Source organism: Cucurbita maxima, unplaced genomic scaffold, assembly GCF_002738345.1.
Source record: "Cucurbita maxima cultivar Rimu unplaced genomic scaffold, Cmax_1.0 Cma_Scf00020, whole genome shotgun sequence".
NCBI classification, from domain to species: Eukaryota; Viridiplantae; Streptophyta; class Magnoliopsida; order Cucurbitales; family Cucurbitaceae; genus Cucurbita; species Cucurbita maxima.
In genome coordinates this window covers 3,031,078-3,053,113 of record NW_019272036.1, presented here as the reverse complement: position 1 = coordinate 3,053,113, position 22,036 = coordinate 3,031,078, and the positions used below count along the sequence as shown (strand labels likewise).

Here is a 22,036-nt window from a genome sequence, read left to right as displayed (position 1 = left end):
GAAGGGTTTATAAAGGATCTAATTCGGTTCGACCACGTCAGCAAATTTTGCTGTCAAAATTTTGAGCCGTTGAATAATGGACTGCCAGCTAAGCAGTTCCGGGTTCGGGCTAATGTTAGTAAATTGTGTGCTGTTATGGAAGGTTTCCTCTTCTATAATCAACTAACCAATGTTTTTAGGCCACGTGTACTCCATCAAACTTGTACGGAACGGCTACGTTCGAAATATTCTTCCACGTAATTTCCTAGTTGTAATTTCTTTTTCCTTTTCCTTCTCTTTCACTTCCCTCGTGGGTTTGATCGGATAAATTTTGAGTTAGTTAGACTGATGATTCAAACAACTGAGTTTATAATCTGACGTTCAAATTTGATGAACCCTAAATTATTATATAATTAAATTTTATATTAAGGAACATTACGGTCATAATCAATTATTATATTTAATAAATCTCGGGTAGTACAATGAAATTCCATGTTTAATACGTGTAAATTTAAAACAAATTATTTAATTGAACAAATCATATAATATATATATATATATATAGTAAAAGAAAATTTTTAAAAGCTTGTTTTTATTTTTAAAATTAGTTGAAATGCAGGGGTATATACCTGAGCGATGAAAAAGATTCGATGAGGGACAGAGTCGGCTGGTTTCTGAGTCCCATAATATCTATTGTTAATAATGAAATATTTCAAATATTATTATAATAATAATAATGAGAGAAATTGGTGAACCAGGAACTTCCGATTCAAGTAGCTGAAATTATTGCTTTTGCTTTCCATATACAATGTTGAAAAAGCCGTCTAAAATGGTAAGTTTAAAAACTATAAATTCCTTCACAAACAAATGCTCCACAATTCCTTTCCCATCAAATCTTATGCTCAAATAAAACAAATAATTTTTTTTTTATTCTACGAGAAAGACTTTGATGTTCCACAATGGTTAAAGAGAATAAAAACTGTTTATAAAAATGTGGAAACCTTTCTAACGCGTTTTAAAGCCTTGAGGAAAGCCCGAAAGAAAAAGAGAGAAAGCTTGAAAGGGAAAGTCTAAAGAGAACAATATCCCTTAGCGTAGATCTGAGTCCTTACAAATGATATTAGAGCTAAGTTACGGCCGCCATTCACCGGGGCTTCGATCGCCGGCTCCCCTGTCATCAGGTCACCAACTTCCTTGACCTTTCGGTACTGGGCAGGCGTCAGCCCCCATACATGGTCTTACGACGAACGCTGACCCCAAAGGGAGTGGATTTGGTGGCGCTCCCATATCAATTGGAGAAAGGAACAAATGTCAGTGAGGATGCTAGGCGGGGTGAATTGTGATGTCCCACGTTGGTTAGGGAAGAGAACAAAACAGATGTGGAAACCTTCCCCTAAGAGACGTTTTAAAGTCTTGAGAAGCCTGAATGGGGTTTTAAAGCCTTGAGAAGCCTGAAAGGGAAAACCCAAAGAAGACAATATCGGCTAGCGGTAGATCTGGATCGGGTCGTTACAAAAGACCCTCTAATAATTTTTGGCTATATGGAAACCCATCCTTCACTTGGTTTTTGTGTGTCAAATGATTGATGATCTCGAGAGACCTTCCTTCCATTGATAATCTTTCTTAAGAACACATTAGGACTGTCGGTTAAATTTTGAATATAAGAACTAAAACTTGCATTTTATAGGCTTAGAGTTATCCCAGAGGAACTTAACTTCATGAGTTTTTCTCTCTACCATGATGAATGAGAGACGCTTCAAAATCTACTTCCTCTCATGCTATATGCTAACAGAAACTTAGTTTAAGTGCGTTAAATCATGTAACAAGATGAATTCCTCTGAAATACAAATTCTAAAGATGAATGTTGTACTGTTTGTAGCATATATAGCACGAATCGACAACTGATCTCTTCTATCTGTTGCAGTCGAATGTTCTACAACTTCTTCAGTTCGTTTTTTTTTTTTTTGCAGAACATAGATCAATCTCGCTCACTAATGGCAGTCAAATGTTCATCAATTTCTTCGGTGCTCAACACTTTGAAGATGGGATTCTCTGACCTAACAACTCCCACCTATAAACGTCGAGAATTCATTCGGGTTATCGTCATAATTATGGTGCAATTGACAGAAAAGAACATTTATAAAGTGGAATAATGGCAATGACAATAACATAACAACTTGTCAACATGGTGGAAGCAACCATGTCAAATCAGAATTTGAATTTAAGACCGATCATGTAACATTCCATTCAATAGAATCTGGAGCAAATTTGTGGAAAATAAAGAAACGATGAAATTTTAGTACCTCTATCTCATTGGCCTTGAAGTCCTCTTGGAGAACAGATTGAAGTGCAGAAATTGCAGTCTAAGACAAGAATTTGACGTGAAAAATTAGTCATAATCATAAATATGTTGCCACTTGTATCAAACCCGTGCATAATGGAAGAAGATGAAATGAAAATAACAAATAGGGGAAATCAGGTCCAAAGTTACTTGAGAGAATATTTCCAATTTAAGTCGTTCTCTTTCTTGGAAAAATAACTGTGGACAAACACGGGTTATTCCCAAATACTAAAAAAAAACGATTTTTTTCGGTGACTGACTAGGCTGGCTTGTATGCAACTCGATTTATCTCACAAGACAAGACCCTACTACATTTAATTGTCAAGGCAACTCATTAAATATTAAAATCCTAGGCAGAGGTAGCTGCCACGATACATGGTTTGGAATCATTCCCCTCCATGCCCTTTAATATGGTTTGAACTCTTTCCCTAAGGTTTTTATTAGGGTTTGAACTCATTCCCTCCGAAGCCTTTTATAATTTTCCACAGAGCCAATCCATGATGGTTAATGAGAAAAAATTACTTTCAGGCAAGGAAAAGAGAAAACTACGTGACCGGTACAATGTCTGAACTTTTGAAATGAAATGAGATCTACCTGCACGGTCTCCTCATAAGTAAAAGCAGGATCATTCTTCATTTTCTTTTCCAGGAAATTAATAGCCTCCTGCTCCTTAAGTCCAGCACTAGTGGCCTAAATCACACAAGTGGATTCGCATGGGTAACCAAATAATAATAAGTAAACAGGTAAAGAAACGAAAGCAGTGGAATACATAACAAACATGCCAAACAAGTATGCGGGAGAAGCAACTAAAGCAACAATCAAATCAGGTAGATTGTGTAGCAGCTCAAGTGCATGTACTCGAAATAGGAATGAAGCCCTACGTATCACGACGTTATATCAAATACTGGTGCCCTCAAACAATAGAATGTACCTGTATATAAATCAATGATATTTGGAACAGAGTTTACTTAGAAGCAAGACGGTATCAGAGTTATTTATTCATTTATTTAGTACAAAATTCGTGAAATGGGAGACTTAAACCTCTGACCTCTTGATCATGACGTATATTTTATGTTAGTTGAGCTATACTAGCGTGGTTTTTTCCTTTATGTTTCCTCTACTTCTTTAGGAGCCTCAAATTGATGCAAAGAAAAGATGAAGCAATATTAAAAAAAAAAAGTTATCCTCCCCCTAGAGCCTAAGAAACCGCACCAATCAATACATACATATACATACACACACATATACACACCGATACAAGCTAGTTTGACAACAATCTGTACAGCTTTGGTTCTTTTCTTATTTTACTAACATCAACTGGAAAGCCATTTTAAAAAAAAAAATTGCCAATGTGGCATCCGTCAATTGGGAAATATAATATTTTTGACATATGTACAAATAGCAAATTGACATAAAATTACTAACCCAGTCATTTTTCTTATAAAAGGTCACGTACCTTGTGACCAAAGAAATGACCAGCAGGATCGCATTTATAGAGGCGAGGCCCATACTCATCGTCAATGCCTAAAACCATTGCCACTAAAAAAAATCCAGAAGGAAAAGAAAATTTAAGGGATAAATAATGACCTGCTCAAAAGCTAATCCCTAACAGATACTAGTATAATATGTTCAACTTTCAAGCACAAGTGCATCTAAAATAAGAAATAAAGCAGAAACTAACCAACTCCAAGTGGTCTCATGTAAGCATGCTGGGTATAGACTTGTGATTTATCAGCAATCCTGCAAAAGAATTGATTCCAAAATCATCAGTCCAGTTCCTTGAATCACCTTCCAAAACTCATTGATTGATGTCCACGTATTTAACTTTGAAAACAACATATTTCCACAAAAGTGTTTATGCTTAAAAACCTTGATCTAAACTTGAAAGAGATTTTTTGACATAGTTGACCATTGCCACATAGCTGAAGACAAATAAAACACCAGCACTTCCTCAGCAATTGGTTACTCGAAAAGGAAGGAAATAATCAGAATACCATTTAGCCAAAACATCCACAGGCATCTCATAGCCATATCGGAATCGAAACTCTGCTGCTTCATTCCTTGCTTGTTGAACCAGTGATCTGGCATCAGCTGAGTGGCATATACAAAGTGGATAAGGACTATGTGGTACTTTGAACTAATAACAGTACAATGTAGAGTAGAGAAAATTATTAGTATGATAGACATCATCATACACATAAAAAGACTAGTTCAGGAATAACGTCAAGGGATTCTTCTTGAGCCAGTTAATGAGATTCTGCTATCTTAATGAGTACAGTTCTGTCATTGCCATCGGTAGATTTGAAAATTGATACAAACAAGAGATGAGGAATCTTTCTCGAATTATGATGTTATCTTGAATAACTATGAAGCAAAAAGACATAAAAGAAACCTGTAATGCCAGTGGCGAGTAAGCCCAAATACTTAGTGATGGAGAAAAGGTGAGTGACACTTGTCTGATCCAAAAGTTTATCCTGCAAGAAACATGGGAATTACTATAAGGGAGCCAAAGTGTCGAGCATTGTACACGAGAGTCGAGGAAGTGGCACGGCCAAACAATTAATACTCACAGGGACCTTCTTCTGAGTTACAACACAAACCGAATCCTTCCCTTTGACGCCAATCGAGGTAATTCCAGCAGATTTCACAGCCTTGAATGCATACTCTAGTTGGTCGTTTCAAAATGAACAAGTCATGAAAACATAACAATGTTGAAAAGCTAAAACTCGAAACCAAATGGAAAAATGCATGATAAACCTAAGATCGATCAAAATGCAGGCGTCTGGGATGTTATAACAATTTACTGACTGGAAGCAATTCCTTGCGCAGTCCTTTCTAAAACAATCCTAGACGTTAAATCTTGATTGTCAGGGAATACAGCCTAAAGTTTCCAAATATTTCAAAATTACACCGTACTCTACAAAAAAACTATCACTAACAGATCAAAGGCCATACACTACATTACACCTATACCTTCATTGTCGCACATAAAATACAAAATTCGATTATGCGTTCCCCTAAATTCTGTCTGCAAATCACGAAATGAATTCTCTCGACAACAATATTCACTTCTAAGAAACAGCATCACATTTCAGAACGGAGATATTCTTTTCCGAGAGTTTTCACCACTCAAACTCAAAGGTCTAGCTAAATCACTTCAGAGGCAATGATTTACAAACATTAATTGAAAATAGAAAACCCTAAAAGACAGTTCATCTGGTTCGATGGAAACAAAAACAAGATCGAAGAGGACAGGATTGCATAACATACCGACTTGAAATAGGCGGCCTTCAGGGGAGAATATAGTAATGTGACGATCGTATCCTCCTCCACTTCCACGGCTCATGGCTTCTGGTTCAGATGGATTAGGACTGTGGAGAAAATGGTTATTGAGAGCTTGAAGAATTAGAGCACAGAAGCCGCGAAAAACTTTCTCATCAAGAAAACCAGGCAGGCTAAAAGTGGCTTCCAAGGTTTTTTTTTTTTTTTTTTTTTTTAAGATTTATTTTATTTTTTTAGAGGAAAAAATTAAAACTAGCCACCAATTGAAATTTTACTCTCTTCTCTTCTTTAAAATTTGTAATTATTTAGACTTTTTAGCATAAAAATTATAATTAAAATTTAATGAAAGTTTTTACGTGGATAGATGAATAAATTAACTACAAGTTTTTTGTCCGGAGTTTGAATCATTAAATAATAAAAATCAACCGTATTTTTTTTTATGGAATTTTATGTTAAAATAGACTAACTTATTGTATTTATATTTGAGTAAAATGATTTAGGTATTTTAAGAACGACAGATTTAGAGATTTTAAAAAAATGATTTAAATAATTTAGAAATAGAGATGTTCAACTATTTTATGAATAAATTGTTAGATATTTTAAAAATAAATTAATCTGCACCTTGCAATTCTGCGGCACTCACTTCCTAGCAACGAGTGAGTTAAGTCTATTCGTTCTTGTGTCGCCTACGACCAAGCGACGTATGCTCGCCTCTGGCTCTGGTTCAAGAAAAAAAGTTTTGAAAAACGGGACAGAGAGATTTCATAAGAGAATTTTGAAAGCAGGATTTGAAAAATTGGACATGGTGTTGTTATATGGGAATGTAAGCAAAAAAGGTAACAACAACGACTTACTACATATAACTATCAGGTAGGAAGAAGTTGACAACTAGTCATAGCCTTTTATAGTACATCTTGGGACATTTTAGCCCTTGCAGGTGTAGACATGATTTTGGTGAACGGTCATACACCCTCATACTGACTTAATATGAAAGGGTAAAGACTTGTCTAGGATGAAAGCATGTAAAAATGGTTTGGAACGAGCATGCAACCATGGATAACACGTCATGGACAAGCAAGACTAGGATATCTATCATGCGGCCATTCACAACACGCCTTGGACATGCATGACCATGACGTCTCTATTATAAATGTCCATCCACTCTACAAAAGTTTTCACCCAACAAATCACAAATAGTCTCAAGTAGCAATGTGTAGTAGTGTTCTACAGACTATTTTGTAATCTCTTATCGATTGATATTAATAAAAAGTGTTTCCCACAAAGAGTTGTGTTCAACAATATGATATTAGACCGAGATTAGCGTAGATTGTTTGATCTATTTGAATTCTTAGTAATGCTCTATGATTGCATGTCTGTATGATCTTCCAAATCACAAAAGACTTATTGAGATTATTGGTGGGTGAGTTCTTTTATGTCATGAGTAGTCTATGACTCTGTAAATTTTGAGTCAAAATAGATTGTTTGGTATTACTAGTATAGTCAATACGATGGGTGATTTTTAAATCGTTGGAGGAATCAAGAAACTCAACAACAACTACACCACATAAGCAACATGCATGATATCTTATTTACAAAGGCAGGACTCTTGGGAGGTTGTTGGAGGGAGTGAAATTACGTCATTAGAGGAGGATCCTAATGGCGTCTTGTGCAAATGGAGAATTAAAGCAAGCATAACAATGTTTGCCTTGAAGACCACAATTGGAGAAGAGATTTTAGAACACAATTGAGATGACAAGACACCGAAAGAAGTACGAGACACGTTCGTGATGTTGTTTCCAAAGAAGAACGATACAATGCCACAACTTCTAGAGAACGTGACATGACAATTGCTCAGTACTTCCACAAAGTCAAGTCGATCTACCAAGAGATTGATGAACTAGACTCGAAATCTGTCATTGGAGAAGAAGATTATTATCTACGAATTGTGACCAGAATATAGAAGCTTCGCTATTGTTGTATAATTATGGTCCACTCAACCATCCAGTTTGGAAATTTATTATCTAGTCAATAAGTCATGCTTAAACAAATGGCAGACATTACATCAAAGAGTGAAGAAGAATCACTCTAAACAGGTGGAAGTCGAAGCAACAATAAGTTGTCTACCAAACGTGAATAATAAAATGGTGGCAAAAAAAAGAAGTAACCAAGGAAATGCACAACCTTGAAGAGCTCGGAAGAACGACAGCAAGAGTTCTCACGGGAAGAGATTTGATGGTATTTGCTACAAGTGTGGAAAGAATGACCATATGTTCATGGATCGTTGGTCCAAGAAATATGATGCAGAGGTACTATGTAGGGGTGTACAATGAATCTGACAACTTGAACCAACAAACCGTGCATACACCATACTGTGCTTATTTATATTATTTAGTTTTTTTTAGATATCTTATCATTTTATTTAGTGTCTTTTATAGGTTTTATATATTTTATCATTTTGTTTGGGTCTTTTATAGATTTTATTATTTTGTTTTGTTTTTTTTATTTATTATTTTATTGTTTATTTAGTTTATGATCCTGAAAACCAATATTACTTTTAATTTTATAATTTTTTTTAAAGATAAAAATAAAACTAAATATTCCATGCTATATTAAAATACATTATTTATAACATGGATGAGTAGTAAACAACTATTTATATATTTTATATTATTTTTAAACGCATTATTTATAATATGAATAAACTAATAAATTGATTATTCATATATTTTATATTATTTTAAACACATTATTTGTAATATAAATAAATTAACAAACAATTCTCCATAAATTTTATCTTAATTTTTAAAAAAATATGTTATTTGAATAATTTTAAAACATATTGTTATTTTATGAATTCTTAAATTAAAATTTTAAATTAGAAAGTTGTAAAATATTTTGACTATTCTATTGTATTAAAGTTTAGTATATTCACTATCTTATTTATTTCCCAATTATGAAAATAAAATTTTCTTTGTAATAAAATTGGATATTTTTCCGCAAATTTTAATTAAATATTTAAAAATAAATAAATACATATTTTACATATAATATTTTATTTTATTAATATTAAAAAATTAACTGTTAATTATTTAATATTAAAAAAGAAAACAATCTCAGAAATTGGCGAGGGTGCTTTCCCGTAAATTTCAAGTTACCGCCATCTTCTTCCTCTCTATCTCTCTCTCTCCCCTCATTTTGTACCGCTTTCAACTTTCCCGCCATTACATTATTCTGCAACTGCTTGAGCTTCTGTCCTCTTTCTTCCGCCTTCTCTAACTCGGCTCTACGAATCACAGGTACGCGTTTCAATCGGTTATGGAGTAAACTAAAAAACGGAGGTTAAGAAACTGCAGGATTAGTTATCGTTCTTGAAATTACGGACTATTTGTTGAAACGGATTGTATGCTTTGCTGTATCATTTAGTTTTTTGGAGAATAACTGAGTTCGTTTTCCGGTATGGCGGCCTCGGATGTTCTGAAACCAGTTGATTTTTTCTTTTCGAACTTGATGCGATTGCGAAATGTCTTGTCGATTCCCGTGCTTTTGATGCGATTTATATTGTTGTTATGGCAGTTTTGCTTAGGAGATGATGATCTGTTTAGTTTTCTATCGGTTTTCGGGATCTCTTTTTATTCTCCATCGTCGCTATCGCTTTTCTGGCGTGTTCGTAATGCTATGGCGTCATGTTTTCTTCTGAAAATTTTCGATCATCTGGTTGCTTAGGTCCAAGGAATCCAGTATTTGTCATCGTCATCGATAGTTGTACTGTTTTCGTCTAATTTGATATAGCAGCTAAAGTTTACTTGGTACATATTGACATCGTTTACTTGTATCTTAATGTAGAATTCGTGTTGGATGACTTAATTAATCGGATGTACATTCGATCAATAACGATGGAAATAGAAATAGAAAAAGAAAGAAGAAGAAAGAAAATCCATTTTTATTAGCTATAGATGATTCTGTTGAGCAATTTCGGAACTGTTTTCTTTTTTGGTACCTTTAAATTTAATGATATTAATTTCACTTATTTCCTTTATCTGTCAGATGGTTTTCTTTTTTTGGTTGTGCTGCCTTCTGTTGAAGATTATTGTCGCGACACGAGCATTAAATTGCCTTCTCCCTTTCTCCGTATTATCATCAATTATATTAAAATCGTGATATTTTATGGGACACTTTGCTTTTTGACCTGTTAGACTCTGACATTTTTACTCGTTGTAACTTGTTTTTCTTTTTTTGACCTTCTTCTTATTCACATAATAAATAATTTTACAATATTGAATGGCATGAATTTAGGTTCGCAAGTAATGGAAGTATGGAAATGGAGAAAACTTTGGCTATGGTAAAACCAGATGGGTTGCGTGGTAACTACACTGATAGAATTAAACTGGCCATTTTGAAGTCAGGCTTCAGAATTTTGAAGGAAAGAATAATGGAATTGCATGAAGATAGAGCAAGTCGCTTTTATGCTGAACATTTGTCAAGAAGCTTCCTTTCTAGTCTGGTCAAATACATGACAAGGTAAGTGTTGAATCTTTGAAATGTTGCCAAGTTTCCTCTCGAAATAATCATTTGCATAATTTTATATATTTTTGTTAGGAATCACGAACCTCCACAATGGTGTGATATTGTCCAATTTAAGCATAAGCTCTCGTGGTTTTGCTTTTGATTTTTCCAAAAGGCCTCATACCAATGGAGATGTATTTCTTACTTATAAACCCAGGATCATTCTCTTAGTTAGCTATTGTCGGACTCCCTCCCAACATTCCTCAACAGTTTTGTGGTACTGTCGTATCAATAGTGATGTCGTACCTCAAAGTATCTTTATTATTGCTTCTTTATGCTTGCATTTGAACTGCTTTCCTTGTTTAATTTTCTAGCAAGTGGTGGATATCATCTTCACTCATGATTAATGCAGCAATCACATGAACAGCTGTTGCACTCGAAACAACAATTTGAAAATGCTGATATTGAGATTACGAATTCATGCAATGACTATTTATCTTACTTTCTTTTCAAGTAATTTCAGTCAAAATATTAGCAACATAGAGAAGTTTATGAAACGTATTTCAAGCTTAAGAGATGTTCGTTAGTGTGCTTCTCCACCTCAAGCCATACCTAATAGTTTAACTTAGTTGAAATGTGGATCTTTGAATAGCAGAGGACATTAAAAATAATCTGGTGGACTTTTAATCTGATTTTTTATGTAAAGGTTTTAAACTAACATGGAATATCCTAGAATCGTGCAATCCTGTATTTCAGTTGGGTGTCCTTCCTATGTCTAACACTAATCGTGCGATCCTGCATTATGGTTTTGGAGAAACAAAAATCCAATCGCAGATTGGCGTGCTATGATTGGGCCAACGGATGCATCTAAAGCTAAGGCTACACATCCCAACAGGTCATATAAATTTTTATCTTTGTCCCTATATATATGCTTTGCCTCCTGAGTATAAGACATGAATTCAATACTGATGTCAATATAGTTGCTACCAGTTCATTTTTCGTTTTGGTTTTCACAAGGTTCTTTTGCATTTTTTCAGCATTACTGCAATGTATGGCTTGGATCAGAGAAAAATTTGTGTTCATGGTTCAGATTCTCTTCAATCAGCAAAAAGAGAGAGATCATTTTTCTTTGATGAGGAAATTGGTACTATCTATTCCCTATACCATTTATATTTAAAATGCATACCAATTTGTTTGTGCATGATCTATTTTTGTCTTTTAGTACTGCAAATTTTTACTGTCACATTTATATTGTTCACATCATCTTGTGATCTATATGGGCAGTCATATAACTATCTTTTAATATCATAATCCTATAAATGAAAGAAATGATTTTTTATTTGTTAATGTAGAGTTGTAAGATACGTTATACCTGAATTTTTGGTCTTTAAAATCAGAAGTTGTAAATTCTAGACAGATAGGAGACATAGGAGGCATAGGTGGGGAAAACATGAAGCTGGATTTATCAGCCATTCACGACCAAAAACACATTTTAGTTTACCAAGAATTTATAATTATGTTTCTCATAGGAAATGACGAAACAAAAATTTTCTTTAGTTCTCCCACAAGACGCGTTTGTATCTTGGTCCACGAAAGCATACTTTCCTTTTCTGTTACTGTACTTCTGACAGGTGAAATGGTTGGAAAACATGATTAATTTTAATCATTAATCTGTGAGTGTATGAGCTTGACTAGTTCTTGTACACGCCTCTATATTTTGATTAATCAGACTGAGAGGGAAGATTTATGCCATACGAGGTCTTCGACAAGGTGATCCACTATCTCCTTTTCTTTTCATCATGGCAATGGATTGTCTCAATCACCTACGGACAAAAGCAGAAAACAAAAGAGAAGATAAAAGGTTTTCGAATTGGTAAGGAAGACTTAAGGATCAACCACCTTCAGTTTGCAGATGATACAATCCTCTTTTTTGATTTGACGTATGTCTCTTTCATAAAAAAACATGATCGAGACAGGAAAAACCTTTGAAAGATTCTCTGAAAAAAATATCAATCTCTAAAAAAATAAAGATTATGGGCATCAATATTAGTACAAAGATTATTGAAAATTTTGCTAGCATATATGGTTGTAAAAAGGGTGAATGGCCGAATATATACCTTAGATTACCCTTTAGAGGAAGTCACAAATCTTTTTCCTTCTAGAAGACTATTATTGAAAAAGTAGAAAGAAGGTTGTCAACATGGTTATCATGTTATACTTTAAAAGGCGGAAGACTCACCCTAATACAAGCCACATTATCCAACCTCCCCACTTCATGTCTCTATTTGAAGTGCCATAAAAAGTGACTTTGGATATAGAAAGATTATCTTGAAACTATATGTGAAATGATGACCTACACCTTATTCGATGGAATGTTATAAACCTCCCAACAGAAAAGGGAGGACTCAGTCTTTTCTTGATAAATAAGAACAAACCTCTCATTGCAAAATAGATATGGAGATATCATTACAAAGAAAATGCCTGGGGGAGAAAACCTATAAAGGCTAAATATACTCCTACATCATGCAAAAATCAACCCCTTTCATCTTCTGCAAAAGGGCCTGGGAAGTATATAAAAAAACATAAAAACCTCATCATCAACCGAATTCACCATACGGTGGGTGATGGAGGAAGCGCATCATTGGAGATTGACTTATAGATTGAAAATGCCATGCTAGCCTTGCGATATCCACTTTTGTGCAGACTCTCTCATAGCCAAAAAAGTCACGATCAAAGAAACTTGGAATGCTGTCAACAAATTCTGAGACTTGAAGCTTGGTAGGAACTTAAAGGCGAAGCAACGAAATGAGCCGAATTAAGCCTTTGACTTGCCCAAGTGGTATTGTCAAATGAAGTAGACTCATTGACTTGGCTCCCTAGCGTTGACTGGATCTACTCTACAAAATCCTTGATGATGAACATGGGGCAAAAAGTAGAAGCAATAAATCCCACGCTAGCAAAGATAGTATGGAAAGGATATCACCCTAAAAAGGTGAAGTTCTTCATTTGGGGAATAGCGCATAAAGTCATTAGCACAAGCAAAAAGTCTTAAAAAAAAAGTGTCCAACATGACTCTTTTTTGAAATTGGTGTCCATTATGCAAAAATAAAAAAGGAAACGAATCACAAAGTCACTTATTTATGCAATGCACATACACTCAGAATTTCTGGACACCGATTCTCAATATACTCGGATGAATCTCACATTTCCTAGGGAGGCAAAGGATTATTGGACATGGCCTTAACGTACTATCCTTTCAGATGATTTAGTATTAATGACCTGGTTGAGAGATAAATCTGTGGTTCCATGAGTAGAACCAATCAATGTTTATAAATACATGTAGATTAGCCGTCTTAGTTATTGAGGACTGAAGTTAAAGGTAAATGGAGGCGAGTGGTTTTCCCTTTCCGATTTCCTTTTTGTAGACAAATATTCCTATCACAATCAAGTTTGATGAATTTCTCAGTCCTCAGATCTAACTGACCCTCTCAAGGATAGATTTATGAGGAGCCGAAAAGTAAGTAGCTATGGGAGAATATGATTTAACGGATTATTATTTTCACTGAATTGGTTAGTAGGGTCTAGGCTTGGTGTTTGGACATCACCTGGACGCTGGCTCTGTTCACCGAATGAATAATCATTTGGAATTTTTAAAGATTCGTTTGAATATTATTTGTTTATTGAAGCCACTTTTTAATAGCAGTTTGATTTTTAGATTTTGAAAATTATGCTTGTTTTCTAATCGCTTCCATCTCTTCCCAATAGAACATTTGAATTTTTAACTCCTCCTCATCACTATTATTATAATATTTTTAATATTTGTATAAGGTGAAGCCAACTTACTTGTACCTTGACTATTCTTAGGAGACAATTGCTCGACCCTATGACATTTAACTGTCAAAGTAACAAGTAAGATAATAAGTCCTAAGGAAGTGACCACTATGACTTGAATCAATTCTCTTAAGGCCATTTACTATTTACAAGGGTCTTTATTGGCACTAGTGATATGAGAACTTTAGTGAATTGGCTTAAGAACCATTGATTATGCAGTTCCTAAGATCAATTAATTCATCTCAAATGGCTCCTATGATCAGATCTACTAAGCCAACCCATTCTAGTTACATCTCAACCTTTATTATTCAAGAACCTGTTTATTAACGAGAGTGCAATAATTTTGCCAATCAATACTACAAGAACCAGAGAGCAATGGAGAATGTTAGAAGGTAAAATCTCTGAAAACCCGAGGTGATCATAACGAAGAAAGAAAAGAATTGTGCTAAGAAGTTCCATCTCAAGTACAATAGGTGCAACCTTGGAACTGGGCATATGGCTTTCTTACTTCCAGACCCCCTTTTAAGCATCCAATACCGTTTAAGATCTTTTACTCTGCCAGAGATGACACTTTTCTAGATTGGCATTCCCGAGTGCATTTTGATGAATATGCAAAGGTGTAAATGTAAATGTAAATGTATAAGAGAATCTTTAATTGAAAGGCATGAGTCCATTTTACCCCGTTGTAAATTGTAATCCGACCTAAATATGTATAGTATGTACATATGATATCCTTATCATGCCATATTTGTACTCTCGACCTAGATGTCTATTTACATATCTTAATATGTAGATCTATGTACTCCACATTTGTTTGATCTGAATAAATGTGGAGTACATATGTGCACCCCTTCAGCCCTTAAAAACATTGATCTTAAGTAACCTTTCACACTTTGTTTGCTCCAATGTAAACTGTAAAGTATGGGCCTGTAGCATCCTTTCCGTGCCCCTTTTGTCCAGTTGCCATAAGACTGAAGATTGATTGGTTTTACTTGTTAGCGAATTCATGTAGGAAAGTGAGATTGTAGTTTTGTAACCCACGACTGCTACACTTTCAGATTTACGTATATATAATTTTGGATATTTAGGTTAGCTTTATAGATTCCGAGTATCTTATAAAACAATTAATTTGATCCTATAGCATGTTTATGGCCGGAAATTTAATATCTCAGATGATATCATGTAACAATCCACCCCACTGCAATGGTCCTCTTTGAGCTTTCCCTTTCAGGCTTCCCCTCAAGACTTTAACATGCGTATGCTAGAGAAAGATTTCTACACCCTTGTTCTCCTCTCCAACCAAAATGGGATATCACAATCCACCCCCCTTTAGGACTAACGTCCCGCTGGCACTCGTTCCTTTTTCTAATCGATGTGGGACCCTTACCAAATCTACCTCCTTCGGGGTCCAGCGTCTTTACTGGCACACCGCCTCATGTCTTACCCCCTTTGAGGAACGGTCTCCTTCTTGGCATATAGTTCGGTGTCTGGCTTTGATACCATTTGTAACAGTCCAAACCCATTGCTAGCAGATAATCTCCTCTTTGGGCACCTTTCAGGTTTCTTCCTCTCAAGGCTTTAAAACGCGTTTGTCAGGTAAATGTCTCCACACCCTTATACATGATATTTCGTTTTCCTTCCCAACTAATATAGAATATCACAATCCATTGGTTAAACATTTACATTATCTTTGGTAATTTTTCCCCTTCTTTTTCATTATGGCTGGAATTTCTAGCACTTCTATATTAGGATAGTTGAAAGGTTGAAATCACGGATAGGGGTGTACAAATAATCTAATAACCCAATTAGAGGTGTACAAATAGCACAAATAATGTGGTGGACCACTAACCCAAATGGTAAAGGTTAGGTTATATATTTTTTCTGCTTGGGTTGGGTTAGAAATTTTCCGTTTGGGTTGGGTTGGGTTGATATTTTACTAGGCCAAAATTTGGTACGGTTGGGTTTGGTTTGTGGGCTGAGTTTTTCTTTGTTTGGTTCAACCAAACGGAGCTGAATTCCTTAATTTTAAAAAGTAAATATATAAAACTAAAATGTTACAACGTGTGTAGTTATAACCCTAACACCACACCTAGTCACCCATGTTGGCTCGTGTCGTGTCCCTCCCTCTCTCATTCCCACTCTTAGATGCCGACAATCGACCCACACAGCCATGCCACACAACCAGCAGGCGGTAGCCACGGTAACAATCAGTCTTAGATGCAAATGGTCAACCCACACACCCTTCGACGATTTTCCTTCCTCAAACTCTCACTCTTGCCACCGTCGCTCATGTTGAATGCTAACGCCCATGCTTGGTTGCAACCTAGCGCTCGTTGGTGATCCAACCTAATTTTCCTTAAAAAATATATATATATATATGCTTGGATTCTGGTTTTCTGGACCACATGGCGCAAGAATCCTATTTTCAATTGGCGGTATCTGCTGCCTTGCATTACGGCATTGAAGAGATAATTTTTTGAACCCGTGGGCTTCAGTTTGATTTGATAGGATTTAGGTTTCAACTAACTTTTCTCCCGGGATTTTTTATAATTAATCTCCATCATGTTAATGCTTGGAACATCTTTTTTGGCTGGCGGTTTCTTCTCTTCTTCTATGACCTGGCGTCAACTTCTTATACTAATCATTTTAACATTTCAACCTCCATCAAATATTCTTGTTTTGATGTGAATTTGAGCTCATAGTTATAGTTAAAAGTTTGTGAGACACTCTTGATCTTAAGAATTAAGTGTTAAAAGTTTGAAAAAGTTTTATTTTTATTTTGGTCTTGGGAGTTGATAGAGACTTATAAAAAAATATTTAGTTCCTTTAGCCATTACTATCACCACTTTCCTCAAGATGATCATAACTAGAATCCAAATCGCAAATTGTCAATCCTATCAAGAAATGATATAGAAACATACAAGGATCTTGTCAATAACCAAAAACCGGATAAATTATTTTGGTAGACTGGTATTATGTGATTTACGGTTTTATACCCTTGGATGTAGGAGAAAATTAAAATAATAATGATCATAAGTTCATCATGTATCTAAGGGTTTAAAAAGGGTGAGTAGCACAATGTGGTAGCTTTATTGAATAATTTTCTCCAAATAATCAATTCTTTGCTCATGAGATAATACATTCATAATTCATACAGTTAGAGTCGAGATATATACTCTATTATGCCTCTTCCCGGATACTTGAGGTATTTGTGGATATCATAGCTAGAAGTTTCCATTTGATTAAAAGAAGATATAATGAAAAGCGAGCTAGTCAAACGAAACCATCGGATGATACAAGTCCACGCAATACCAAGTCTTAGTTTATGCTTGCCAACCGCAATATTTGCCTTCCAGAATTGAGTAACATAGCATATCATTTCTCTTTTTAGTTTTGATTTGTAAACCCTAGACATCTACTAGATGCACACCTCACATGGTTTCTTATCTTTCTTTTAAAATAAGCTGTCTTGGTTGGAGTGATTCTATTCTGACTCTTCGCCCTTCATATTTTATTCCACTTTCATGATTTTCTTTTCCTCTCTTCCTTTTCCCTGCATCTCGAGGAACTTTTGAGGAATGAGACTAAAATGACGAACCTAGTGACGATTATGATGTAAAGATATTTAAGCTTCGGATATTTTTTTTACCAGTTTGGTCACGGAGTTCGTCATCTCAATTATCTTTGCTGTGTTTTGCTTCCCCTTCACTATTTTGAAACCTTTTTAATATATTAACCTTACTATGTGGTAGCACATTTATAAATTAAAGTTGACATACACAGCATTACAACATAAGGATTCGTATTTTCAACAGATTATTGATGCTTATTTAGCTGTTTACAGTGGTTCATTAAAGACTTATAAGTCTTTTTTATTTTTTATTTTAATTAATTTAATTTTAAAATCAGTACGAAATACAAAGCCTTTTATTTGTTGAGGGTATTCGTATTCTGCATCCTGATGGCGACACGACAGAACCATTTATTTGCTAAGTGTTTAGATAAACACTAAGCAACAGTGTGAATAATTTTTTTAAGCCTCTTCGTTAGTGGAAGATATTATTGGTATTGACAACGGTAATACTCTATGATGTTAAGAGGAAAAACTTGTGGTTGGAATTCAAAGGGGTTAGTATTACTTTCTTATTCTATTGAAAAGAACGTGGAGAGATGGCTTGGTTTGTGGCACTCTTTTAAGGAGAAAAAGCTCCGAGGAAGGAATAAAGCTTCAATATTTCAACCCACCCGGTTGGATTATTCATCATGTGATTAACTTTGTCGTGAGACGTGGCCAAAAAGTTTTAAAGGGGGGCCACTTACTGGGGTGATTTTATCTCACTCCATTCTCTAATTTGGAATAATTTCTAGCGCTGTGCTAAAAAATTGAAGTCATTAGATTTATATGTGACCTGCCACTAAAAGCTTGCAAGTAAAATTGATAGTACGAGTGCCTAGATATGGTCAGAAATTTGAGCATAGTAGTGACAGAAGTAACTTGATCAAATTTTGGGTTGTTTTGAGGTGAATTGTGCTATGGTGTTAGAGATAATAGATATTTTACACGTCTATATTTAGACAGCTGTATGATAATAATGTTTACTTTGAATATAAGCTCTCATAATTTTGGTTTCATGTAAAAGATTTAGATGGTGTCTCTCCAACTATATATCTTTGATCTTCCTTTTATCTAGGGGCTTTAGTTGCATACCCATGGTATGAATCCTATATATATTTTTACATGGAAAGAGGAAGATCTTTGCCTAAAAGCCTTAGAGATGTGGAGTCCCTAAGCCTAAAACGGAGGGTCAGAAACTAAAAGGTCTCCAATATTGATTGATGTGCATGCGTTGTGCATCATGAGTCCTATAATTCAAACCAATATCACATTTCTCTAGGTAATTTATATTAAGATGTTGAAACTTAATCAATAAAAAGACTTGATTCAAATTGAAGTTGAAGGGTAAGAGAAAAATGCATGAATATTGGCATTAGAATAATCATGTCTAGTCATGCCATATAGGCGCCATGGTGCAAAAGAGCTAGTCACTCAAAAGTAGTAGTAGCCTAAATAAATTCTCTTTCATAACTCTTGGACATTGTGGACTAGAAGAGGCTTGGGACGGGTCCGGTGTCATGGATGGGGCAAGGATACCTTTTCCGTTTCCGATTGGGACTTGAAAAGAAATCCCAGTTTGACTTCCATACCCATTCAAATCAGAGATCCCTTGCCCCATTTGAGGTGGGCCCGTGGGTTTTTGTTGTCATCCCTAGTTGTGCATACTTTTAATTTTCACTATTCAAATGAATTTGATATATTACAGTAGATTGAACCATCATGAGTTAACATTGTAGGCTACAAAAACTATGTGAATAATAAAAGACTTGAAAGGGAATAAGTTTGGACCATAATATGACTGCCTACTTGGGATATAAGATATTTTTTTTAGTTATTTTTTGGAATAGTCAAGGTAGCTGCATGCTAGTGAATATATTACAAAAATGATTGATGTTGACTGTATAAGAATTTAATCTTATCGTATAACTTGTTTTATACAATGAAAGTTAGAAGATACAATCAATCACTTCAATATGGGCGTGGACAATCACAGTTCACATGACACAAATAGTGTATTAGGATTGTTTATGGTAAATAATTGGAATAGATCGAGAAAGGACCACCCCATATTCTATTTATGAGGATAGGAATTCCTACCTTCTTTATTATGTTGTGAAAATCTATAAAGAGTTCCTTTCATAGGGTCCTTTTGGATTAGAATTCATAAGTAATTAGTTTGGATAACCGTAGAAAAATTTGTGAATTTGGTAAAACGATAACTTAAGGAGTAACTCTAGGAACCGTGTGTTCCTCCATATAATGGTGCTTTATTTAGTAAGCATGTTCCTAAAAGGATATCATGTTTCTTAAAGCTGAACTAGGCCGAAGCTTTCAGCTCCGAAGCCTTTTCCTTTTCTTTCTTATTAGAAACCCTTAGCCTATGGCTTGTGCCTTGTGTTTATACACTTATAAGAAGAAGCTTTATGGCTTCTGTAGTGTCTTTAATTTTTCAATGAATAATAATAGAAATTTGATATGGATATCTTTTATTAAAATGATTAATGAATAAAATATAGTAAAGATACATAATTCTTTTAAGCCACTAAAAAAGAATATTAAAACTATAAGAAAACAAAATAAAAATACAAATAGAAGATCCAAATATAATGAATTTCGAAGATGCAAACTTCGAGATGAACCCCAGTTCGAAGAATTTCCTTGGCTCGAAATTTTTGGCTGTTTCCATATGAGGAAGTCTTCAATTTTTTCCAGTTCAGAAAATTTGCTATAATTGTTTCTCCATGAGCCATCAGAATGGGGTCTTTATGATTTCTTAGAAAAATGGTCGACAATGTAATATTATTAATTTCTCGGTACAAGTTTTCAAATTCCAACTAAGAATTTTTTTATAAATTACCGACTTTTTTTTTAATAGATAAACGTAATTAGAAGACAGGATTTGAATTTCTAATAGATCTTGTTAGACTTTTACTGTGGCATATCAAGACTCAAATCAAGAAGATAAAACCGAGATACAAATTGTACTTTTTTCTGGTTTATCTAATTTTATTATGAATCCTTAATTTTCAATCTATTTTAGGAATTATTTGGGTGTTCTTTTATTTTTACTTTTTAAATTGTTTTGTGATTTGATTTTTTAAAAAATTTAATAGTCTGTTTGTAAAATTTGTTTAAAGTTTTAAAATTTTCATTTATTCTATCTAGTTTGAAATAGAAGGAATTATTGAAAGGATAACGATGTCACGTCTGCTATACCTATTGACATGCAAAATATTATCTTTTGAGTGAGTTTAAAGATCTCTAATAGTTTAAGTTTTTTTTGAAGTATAAGAGTATAATATTTATTGATGGAATACATATATACATACACATTTTAAAGTGAGTTGGCTTAATAATTTTAGATTTGCTTTCAACCAATTGTGTTCTTTTCTTTTTCTTTTTTTTCATTTTAATTCGATAGATCTTAGTGAAAGTATAAATCATTGGAAGCTAGGTTGGGAGTTGCATGATTATTAGTATATTTACGTATCGTATTTAGTTCAATCATGCAAAATTGAGGTTAAACCATCCATTTATGAAATGATAATTATGTCTTCATCTATTTACATGATAATAATAGTAATTATTATTATGACTTGGGCCTGGGTAGACGTAGGTGTCAGATTAATGGTGGTAGGGCCCGACTCCCGAGACATTGTTATCTTTTTTTAAAAGAACTATTGTAAAATTATAAATATTCTCCTTTGAATTGGGTTAGCTTTTTGGCATTATCCAACTAGAAGTGTTGGAGAGTTTTCTAAAAAATTTGATCCTGTATATCATAATGTAGATACGAACTATAAGTTTATACCCCTAAATAAAATTATTAATTAGATCAAAGTATTAATGATCCTACATTGTTTTGCTATCTATAACTCATTAAAATTATCGATCATTGATTTTATATTGTTATACTTACATGCATGCGTTTTTGTTCCTGTATCAATGTCTTGTGATGTGAGGAAATTATATCGAATGGTAAAAGCATATCTGGAAAGGAGTAATGTTTTAAATTGACTACACTGTACAGTAAAAATTCTCGCTGTGAACAGTGAATGCCGTGTAATTCTATTTACCATTAGATTAAATACGTATGGGGATCAACTCCACCTTTTCTATTTAGCCGTTGTCGTAGATTTGCATCTCAAGATCTGACGGACCAGATTTTGACACGGTCGGTTGTATAGAGGATGTTCCAGAATTGAACCCGCAGAATCCTCCTGTTGTAGTCTTATTAAATTACAGGAATTAAATTATTCAATTTTATAGAGAATGTTTTTCATGCTAGTGGTGTATGTGCATTTGGAGGTGTATAAGAGGAAGAATCCAGCAACAACTTTCAGGAGGAGAAGGAGAAGGAGAAGGAGGGTTTAGAGTGAGAACTGAGAGGCCACTGTTTGGGAACTTGAACCATTATAACTTGCTGTGATTGAGAAAGCTTCAGCATCAAATTTGTCAAAACTCTTCACTTGTTTTGATCATCC

General features: G+C 34.4%; 2 protein-coding genes across 3 annotated transcripts; one reads left to right on the top strand and one right to left on the bottom strand.

The window, feature by feature from the left end:
- Positions 1–1,633: 1,633 nt before the first annotated feature.
- On the bottom strand, positions 1,634–5,774 carry LOC111494566 (proteasome subunit alpha type-6-like). Its single transcript, XM_023144523.1, has 9 exons — positions 5,591–5,774; positions 4,891–4,985; positions 4,713–4,794; positions 4,315–4,411; positions 4,002–4,060; positions 3,777–3,859; positions 2,915–3,010; positions 2,283–2,342; positions 1,634–2,050 (listed from the first exon to the last, which is right to left on the bottom strand). The coding sequence occupies exons 1-9, from the start codon at positions 5,664–5,666 to the stop codon at positions 1,958–1,960; spliced, it is 741 nt and encodes a 246-aa protein (XP_023000291.1). The 5' UTR covers positions 5,667–5,774; the 3' UTR covers positions 1,634–1,957.
- Positions 5,775–8,742: 2,968 nt separating this feature from the next.
- LOC111494304 (probable nucleoside diphosphate kinase 5) lies at positions 8,743–21,949 on the top strand. Of its 2 annotated transcripts, none has more exons than XM_023144212.1 (5): positions 8,743–8,898; positions 9,896–10,120; positions 10,920–11,000; positions 11,143–11,249; positions 21,841–21,949. In XM_023144212.1, exons 2-5 carry the CDS (start codon positions 9,915–9,917, stop codon positions 21,924–21,926), a joined length of 480 nt encoding a protein of 159 aa, XP_022999980.1. In that variant the 5' UTR covers positions 8,743–8,898; positions 9,896–9,914; the 3' UTR covers positions 21,927–21,949. The 2 variants fall into 2 exon arrangements, with proteins under 2 accessions (XP_022999980.1, XP_022999981.1); XM_023144213.1 differs by lacking the exon at positions 21,841–21,949 and adding an exon at positions 14,306–15,167.
- The last annotated feature ends 87 nt before the right edge of the window (positions 21,950–22,036 follow it).

What these genes read in the sequence shown, in the direction of transcription:
- LOC111494566 (XM_023144523.1), bottom strand. Translation starts at nt 5,666, where the DNA reads ATGAGCCGTGGAAGTGGAGGAGGATACGATCGTCACATTACTATATTC. An exon ending in ACTCGCCACTGGCATTACAG is followed by an intron (nt 4,412 to 4,712) that starts GTTTCTTTTATG and finishes TATGCCACTCAG; the next exon opens with CTGATGCCAGATCACTGGTT. An exon ending in GTGGATGTTTTGGCTAAATG is followed by an intron (nt 4,061 to 4,314) that starts GTATTCTGATTA and finishes ATTCTTTTGCAG; the next exon opens with GATTGCTGATAAATCACAAG.
- LOC111494304 (XM_023144212.1), top strand. Translation starts at nt 9,915, where the DNA reads ATGGAAATGGAGAAAACTTTGGCTATGGTAAAACCAGATGGGTTGCGT. An exon ending in CTGGTCAAATACATGACAAG is followed by an intron (nt 10,121 to 10,919) that starts GTAAGTGTTGAA and finishes ATGGTTTTGGAG; the next exon opens with AAACAAAAATCCAATCGCAG. An exon ending in AAGGCTACACATCCCAACAG is followed by an intron (nt 11,001 to 11,142) that starts GTCATATAAATT and finishes GCATTTTTTCAG; the next exon opens with CATTACTGCAATGTATGGCT.